Consider the following 8627-nt stretch of genomic DNA (forward strand, 5'->3'; position numbering starts at 1 on the left):
GCATAAATACGCATAAACTGCACTACCACTGAAATTAATGGAAAATGCACTATGGCAATTCTCACAGGGCGCTTGCAAGCCGAAATCTACCAGGGGACACCAGTATTGGCGTTTTTCATGCCAATACGTCAAGAAACTACAAAATCAATAGACTCTATGGGATCTCCATGTTTGAAACCATGCGTTGCGTAAATACACAGCTTATTTTAAATATGGCGTCCAAATTCTTGTGAGATAAATGATGCATATACATAATTTTACGCTGAAAAAAGTATGAAAATTGGTTGTGATGTTGCTTGTGGTTTCAGTGGCGTATTTACGCTTGACCATGCGTTTTTAAAAATGCAACGTTAAAACGCCACGTCTGGCCTTGCCCTAAAGTTGAATGTCCCTGTCTCTGGTGTTTCAGTTGGACAGCTCAGTAATTCAGGCGAAGACTCTAAACTTTTACAATTTTGCAACATTTAGTTGATACATTTCGCAGCAGCATCTCTGGAATATTAGCAACTATTGTATCAATTCTAACAGCTGCCTTTAAAAGGGTGGTTCACCTTTAAGTTAACTTTTAGCATGTTATAGAATGGCTAATTCTAAGCAACTTTGAAATTGGTCTTCATTATTTTTTTTTTTTATAGTTTTTAAATTATTTGCATTCTTCTTAAAAAAACTCTTTCCAGCTTTCAGATGGGGGTCACTGACCCCATCTAAAAAACAAATGCTCTGTAAGGCTACACTGTTATGTCTGCATTTTATTACTCCTCTTTCTATTCAGGCCTCTCCTATTCCAGTCTCTTATTCAAATCAATGCATGGTTGCTAGGGTAATTTGGACCCTAGCAACCAAATAGATGCATTTGCAAACTGGAGAGCTGCTGAATAAAAAGCTATATAACTCAAAACCACAAATAATAAAAAAATAAAACCAATTACAAATTGTCTCCCTCGTATCCCTCGCTACATCATACTAAGTTAATTAAAAGGTGAACAATCCCTTTAATGAAACTCAGGGATTCTGCTCAGCAGGGACAAAGATAAGAAATGTATCAATTTGAACAGTTTACAGGGTCGGCGACCCCCCCTCCCAGAGCTTCTTTAGAAGGTGAAAAATGACACTTTACACTTTAATATTAGAAAAACATTGACACAGAGGAAATGGTGACCCATTTCTGATGACCCATCTGAAAACAACTAGTTCTTTGAAGGTAAACAACTAGTGCTGAAACCCTGTATCTGGGCCCAGTGGATAAATCATTTGTATGCTGCTGCATTTTAGCTAATGAATCCCTGTGCTTCTCTATGGCAGTACAACAGTATGACTTTATTATTCTAGAACCCACACCACCCGGCAACAATGCTTTCTATTAACATGTTAATTAAAAGGGAAAGAACACTAAGCACAATGTTATATTTCCTTCTTGGCAAAGGAAGGATTTTTGTTTTAATAGGATGCCCAGCCTTTCCTCCTAATTGTTTGGAACTACAACTCCCAGAAACCTGCCGGAGAGTTGCTTATGATACACAACAGCTGCAGTCTGTGGGGGGCGACTGCCAGTATTTTCTAATGAGGTCATATTTAATAAGCACTTACCTTAAGTTTCTTAACAGCCTTGCCACTGTCCTGTTCTTCACTCCACACCGTCACTCCCCCCTTATTATACTGGCACTGCCAACCCTCGTGGTTCTCGCATTGCTCCCGAAATGAGTTAAAGTCTGCATCATCAGGAATGTGCACCATGTCTCCAGTACGGTCAGGATCGTTCTTTTGCAGATGCTGATGGGTTAACGCTCGACCTCCTCGATTCACTGACCCTACTATTCTGCTAGTTTGGCTTTACATGAAGAGATCCAAGGACAAAAATCGTCCTGTGAATTACAAAAAGAAATGTGCTAGTCCGATGGTTTGCTTTTAAGCAATTGCCATGACTTCTGTATCACGCTGATGTTTAAGCAATGCTCAGGGTTCAGAGCTGCCCAATTTCTTTTACCTGGAAATGAATATACAGGGGGTGCTGCTGTGCCCAATTCTGTGCTCTACAGATATATATGAGACTGGCTTCTGTACTGTCCTGCAGCTGGTGCACAGCTCACTAAACCTGTCTCTTGTATCCTAGTCTTGTGCTTCACGTTGTCTATTATTCAGCAGGTAACATCACACAGGTGTCTTAGGTTTCTCACCCTGCCCATTGCTTCCACTCCCTCCTCTTTTCTTGCTAGTAGGCAGCCACCCCTTCCTTTTCCTTGATTCCTGTCTCTCTCAGCCTCCATCTGTTTGACTTTGCAGCAGTGACTGATTTCACTGACCACTGGACAGTCTCATCAGCAAGTCCATTAAGCAAGGCCCGTAAAATCTCCTTGGGCTGCAGCAGGCGCAGAGCCTAGGCTTGTTACACTGAGTGCCACGCACACTGCAGTACCTTTGCAAAGTGCTCTGCTGCTGCACCAACTCTGCTGATCACAAACTGGGAATTGTGCAAAGGTTCTGCAAAAACCACAAAGGGATTGTTGAAGGCCTCCAGTCGAGCATGAATCCCCTTAACGCTATGCGGTCATCCTGCAGAAGAATTAAACTTACAACTGCTCAACCAATTAGAAATGTCTCTCCTTCTGCTTGGACTGGATCCATACACACACATCCATACATCTGACGTGTGCTCAGCACAGCATTGCATTCAGTTACTGCAGAGAAGCAAGGGAATTCTACAAGTATCTGGGATTTATAATAAAAGGAGGCACCATAGAATTACATGTCCCTAAAGCACCCTTCTGATTAGCATTGCAGTTATTTTATTTTAACAGTATCTACATCATTTTTTTTTAGGCTGGTGTTGATGCTGCAGTTCTATATGAGAAGCCCAGGGCTTTACTGATTATGCAGGCAGCTTTTTCATTTAGAAACTCTTCTGCATATGGAATGCTCTGATACCTGGCATTGTGCTGCTATGCTGAAAGCTGGGGGAACACAGGCAGTTCTGCTAGCTACTGTAAGCCTTCCTGGCCTACATCACTCCTGCTGTACAATTATAAACAGAGTGACTTATTTGACAAGTAGCCTGTATATTCACTTAACTGTGTGCAGGGTTATTTCCAATGGTGTAACTATAGAGCAGTGGTCCCCAACCAGTAGCTCGCGAGCAACATGTTGCTCTCCAACCCCTTGGATGTTGCTCCCAGTGGTGTCAAAGCAGGTGCTTATTTTTGAATTCCTGGCATGGAGGCAAGTTTTGGTTGCATAAAAACCAGGTTTACTGTCAAATAGAACCTCCTGTAGGATACCAGTCCATACAGTGGCTACCAAACAGCCAGTCAAAGCCTTTATTCGACATCCCCATGGACTTTTTTAGGCTTGTGTTGCTCTCCAAGTATTTTTACATTTAAATGTGGCTCTCGAGTAAAAAAAGGTTGGGGACCCCTGCTATAGAGGAAGCAGACCCAGCTTTGCCAGGGGCCTGGACCATGGGGTCTGCTTCCCTCATAGCTGTAAAAAATCCACCCCCAGCCGCAATCCTAACTACCCAGTGTGAGTGGCCAGGGAGCGGGGGGACACAACAGGTGGGAGGGTTTAGGGATGGCCAATTAGTGGCGTGCAAGTCCCCTCCGAAGATTTTTTTTTGCAAAGGGGCCCGGCACACCGTTGGTTAATCCCACACCACTGGTTGATTCCAAAAGTAACGAGGCAGCTTTGAACGAATGCAATTTATTTAGTAGGTTTACATTCCCTTTAAGCACGAGCTGCACTTTAATTCCACAGCATTTGCATTTCTGATTAGGTAGTTAAAGAGACATGGCAAGCAAGAATACACCCCGGTGCTTTATTAATGCATCAGTTTCCCTCCACCCTGCAGGTAATGCGGTACTGTAGCTCCGTGCAATTCCCTAAAGGCTCACTCACAATAAAGGCATGTTCAGGTTGCAGAGTGGAAATCCGATCCTGCGGAAACTGGACTTGTCATATCATGTGACTACATGCAGTTTTTATGAAAAGTAGTTTGGATATGATACAATAACAATTTGTCCAAAAAGCCACATTCATTTGGCATGTAGGGCTGCTGAGACTGAGACTGCTGTATGGGGCCCAGACAATAACTTTTATTAGTAGGAGCATCTCAGGCCCTCATGATTCTGGGCAGGTACGGCAATATGTGAGCCCCATGGGGTATTTACAACAGCTGTTCATGGTGGCTGTACAATTTCATAGCACAAAGCCAATTATCTAACAGGAGTGAACAGCAAGCATGGGGTGAGCTATGTAACACATACAACATTTCCCTGGAGAATAATGAAATATAAAAATGTATATACCAATTATCAGCAAAGAGTGCACTAATTATACGACAGGCATATATATGTACTTTCCTTAAAGGGATACTGTCATGGGAAAACATGTTTTTTTTTTTAAAACGCATCAGTTAATAGTGCTGCTCCAGTAGAATTCTTCACTGAAATCCTTTTTTCAAAAGAGCAAACAGATTTTTTTTATATTCAATTTTGAAATCTGACATGATGCTAGACATATTGTCAGTTTCCCAGCTGCCCCCAGTCATGTGATTGTGCACTGATAAACTTCAGTCACTGTGATGTACTGCAAGTTGGAGTGATATCAACCCCCCCAAGCAGCCTAACAAAAGAACAATGGGAAGGTAACCAGATAGCAGCTCCCTAACACAAGATAACAGCTGCCTGGTAGATCTAAGAACAACACTCGATAGTAACAGCCAAGTCCCACTGAGACTCCTTCAAATAAATGTAGATAAGGTGTGCTTCAAAAGCGGATTAGGCTCTCTGCAGCCCCGGGTGCACGCCGTACCCCCTGCCAGGGCAAAGTATACATGTAGCAAATAAAGCAGCAGCACTCCGGTATTTTTGAAAAATTTGTAAACCTTTACTTAAATGCCATAGGCAACGTTTCGGGCTACACAGGCCCTTCAGTTACATTAAGTAGGAGAAATAACAGCCTGCCAGAAAGTAGTTCCATCCTAAAGTGCAGGCACAAGTGACATGACTGGGGCAGCTGGGAAACTGACAATATATCTAGCCCCATGTCAGATTTCAAAATTGAATATAAAAAAATCTGTTTGCTCTTTTGAGAATTGGATTTCAGTGCAGAATTCTGCTGGAGCAGCACTATTAACTGATGTGTTTTCAAAAAAACATGTTTTCTCATGACAGTATCCCTTTAAGCGTCCTTGTCCTTGTTTTTGTTTGGGGTGCATGAATCGATCAATCTCCAGCATACATTACATCCAGAATAATTCATTCCTGGATCAGCACTCCCATTTCTCGTGATATAATATTGTTTTATTTATACACACATGTTATAGTGTTCCAATGTTTCTGTCCACGTTTCATCTTTCTAGCTTTACTGAAGTACAAGCAACATGGGCAGACCCATAAACAATGTGGGCAGTTAAGGGTCCTGCTGCAACTGAAAGACCATTATGACCCAGAAGATAAAGCTTTCATGGGACATAAAACTTCCATAGCAGTGTTGTACCACCCAAATTTTGTTGGACTATGATTCCCATCATACTCCAACATATTGTGTTAATGCATGCTAGGAGCTGCAGCACAGCAATAGCAGGTCTGAATTATTAATTTTGGCAAGCAACTTTGTGCAGTAACCTCACTATGTTAGATAACAAGAGATAACTGACCTTAGTGATTTTGGGCAAGATATTTATTTATGTTGTTATTTACAATATCTTATATCGCTAATTATGTTTGTAATTAGAGATGAGCGAAATTTTTCGCCAAGTTTTGCCGTTAAAATTAAGCCCGTAGACTCTACTGGGTGAAAAAATTTGTCAAAAAACATTTTGCCGCCCATAGACTTCAATGCATTTTGCGAATGAAACGGGGTCAGATTCGCCCATCGCTATTTGTGATGGTTTGTTTGAAGAGCACAGTAGGGAGTGTTCTAAGTATTATGTTAATGTCTCAAAAGAGCAAACAGATTTTTTTATATTCAATTTTGAAATCTGACATGGGGCTAGACATTTTGTCAATTTCCCAGCTGCCCCTGGTCATGTGACTTGTGCCTGCACTTTAGGAAAGAAATGCTTTCTGTCAGGCTGTTGTTTTTCCTTCTCAATGTAACTGAATGTGTCTCAGTGGGACATGGGTTTTTACTATTGAGTGTTGTTCTTAGATCTGCCAGGCAGCTGTTATCTTGTGTTAGAGAGCTGTTATCTGGTTACCTTCCCATTGTTTTTTTGTTTGGCTGCTGGGGGGGGGGAAGGGAAGGAGGTGATATCACTCCAGCTTGCAGTACAGCAGTAAAGAGTGATTGAAGTTTATCAGAGCACAAGTCACATGACTTGGGGCGGCTGGGAAACTGACAATATGTCTAGCCCTATGTCAGATTTCAAAATTGAATATAAAAAAAATCTGTTTGCTCTTTTGAGAAATGGATTTCAGTGCAGAATTCTGTTGGAGCAGCACTATTAACTGATTCATTTTGAAAGTATTTTTTAAAGTATCCCTTTAAGTCTGCTGCACCTACAAAATAATTTGCCATTGTCCCTACCCCACCTCCAGCTCTCCTGGACTGTGCTTGGACTAATCTGAATTACAGAGGCATAAAAGGCTTCTACAGGGAAACATGACATTTGTGCTTCAGTGTGAGTGTTACAGCCTCCAGGCAGATGCAGGGCAGATATTGCTTTACGCTGGCTTGCTCAGACATGCCCTTCCATCTGCTGCTTAAAAGTTCCCTCCCTATTCAGTGACTCTGCACTGGCGCTTGGTTTAGTCATTTATCTTGTCACGCTGGAGAGCTCTTAGTGCTCTCCAAAGTTTACTCACCAGATCAACCTGTAAGGCACGTATATTTGTCTGTTTAAAGCTTCAACACATAAGGTAAAATGATTCTAAGGTGAAGATCCGTGAAAGGGAAGGTCAATATTAATATGTACTTGTAATGTCTACACATGACAAATCCCTAAATTATATATTACATCATTGCTTACCCTAACTAGGTACAATATTTACTGTGCAGGATTATCCTTGGCTTACTTCCAAGGATTCTGACTGGCAATGCAGTAGAATTTAAATTTCTGAGTGCGATGCCTGGCAACATGCAACGCAGCATGGATAAAGAACATCAGCAGAGTAAGAGTTAACTAGGAATCCTGAAATGCTCATTCTGGTGGAGTAGTAGGTTCAGCTGGAGTGGAGTGCCACATCCCCCCAAAATATCTTCTGCAGCTGCTGGATCATTCACAACCATCCCGGCTCAATTGAGCTTACAATCTATTGAACAATAATACCAGCTAAACTGAAGGGTGCATAAGAGAATGCACTTAATGATACACACATGCACACCTAGCTCTGCTTTGTAATTGACCCCGGTGCTGCAGAGTTTAGGAAGATGGCAGGACCTTCACCATGCATAGAGAGTAGAAACAACTCCAGCTAACAGGGATTCACCCTGTGTTTAATTGTGCCAAGCCAAATATTAACGTTTTGGGGGTGGTCCCCTTCCTCAGAAGCCAAAAGCGTTGTTGTTTGGCACAATTATACAGAGGGTAAATCCCTGTTAGTATTCTACCTGTGTGCTGGAGTTCTTTATTACATTGTATGCATTAGGGTAGAATTAAACAAGCGTTTTCGGTCCAATCCGACGCAAACCGACAAATCACAGGCGTCAAGTCGGATGCGGCGGAAATAAGGTAAGAGAAAGAAATGTTGGATGAAGTTGCAGCATGCATCCGACACGACTGTTGGATGCAGACGCAGCATGCAGCATCTGCATCCGACAGTCGTGTCGTATGAAAGCCCGACTTGACGCCAGCGTTTTGTCGGAGCACATCGAATCGGACCAATAACGCTTGTTTAGTTCTACCCTAAGAGAAAGAAATGTCGGATGAATTTGCAGCATGCATTCAACACAACTTTATTTCCGGTGCATCCGACTTGACGCCTGCGTTGTAACGGAACTCGTCGAATCGGACTAAAACACTCTTTTAATTCTACCCTTAGAGAATGCCCGTGTCCATGCCCTGCCCATGTGATACCAATATCATGGGTATATATTATTAGTGTTGGCCCTGTATTTCACCATTGCTTGTGCGCTTGAAAGCAATTACCACACCATTTGTTAGGACTATAGGGCTCATCAACACTAGCTGCTGATTGGTTGCAGTAAGCAGACGCCGTTGTGAAATTTACCAATTATGTTTGTAAATCAACTAGCATGTGCCTAAACTGGGTCTCCTTCCTTTCCCAAACAACCAGTGGGTGTCTGAATTTTTAGTTCAGCAACGGCTAGAAAGATAGATTCATGAACCCCCCCACCTTTTACATGCCAGGATAGGAAATAGGTTCCATGAACTGCATTTCGTCCAGGCACGGTAGCAAAATAATGTAGGGAATAGACTGTGCATTGCAGCAACAGGCATTCCTATGAATGTATTAAGACAAATGTATTATATAGGAATCAATTATCCAGAATGCTTGGGACTTGGGGATTTCGGGATAAGGGATCTTTATGTAATTTAGATCACCAGACCTTAAGGGTAGGACTACATGGGGGTTTTCTGTGGGATCCGAGACGCTGCACAAAAACGCAGGCGTCAAATCACATGCGACAGAAATAAGGTAAGTGAATGCATTGTCGGATGGTGTCGCAGC

General features: G+C 42.2%; 1 protein-coding gene across 2 annotated transcripts in view; it reads right to left on the minus strand.

The window, feature by feature from the left end:
• stard15.L (StAR-related lipid transfer (START) domain containing 15 L homeolog) overlaps positions 1 to 2547 on the minus strand; it is a 38119-nt gene extending 35572 nt beyond the window's left edge. The window contains exons 1-2 of one of the 2 annotated variants that reach the window (XM_018250866.2): positions 1985 to 2547; positions 1588 to 1862 (exon numbers count right to left, since the gene is read on the minus strand). In XM_018250866.2, the coding sequence (XP_018106355.1) occupies positions 1588 to 1734 (147 nt within the window). In that variant the 5' untranslated portion in view covers positions 1735 to 1862; positions 1985 to 2547. 2 annotated transcript variants of the gene reach the window in all.
• Between the last annotated feature and the right edge of the window lie 6080 nt (positions 2548 to 8627).

Source organism: Xenopus laevis, chromosome 3L (genome assembly GCF_017654675.1).
Source record: "Xenopus laevis strain J_2021 chromosome 3L, Xenopus_laevis_v10.1, whole genome shotgun sequence".
Classification (NCBI taxonomy): Eukaryota; Metazoa; Chordata; class Amphibia; order Anura; family Pipidae; genus Xenopus; species Xenopus laevis.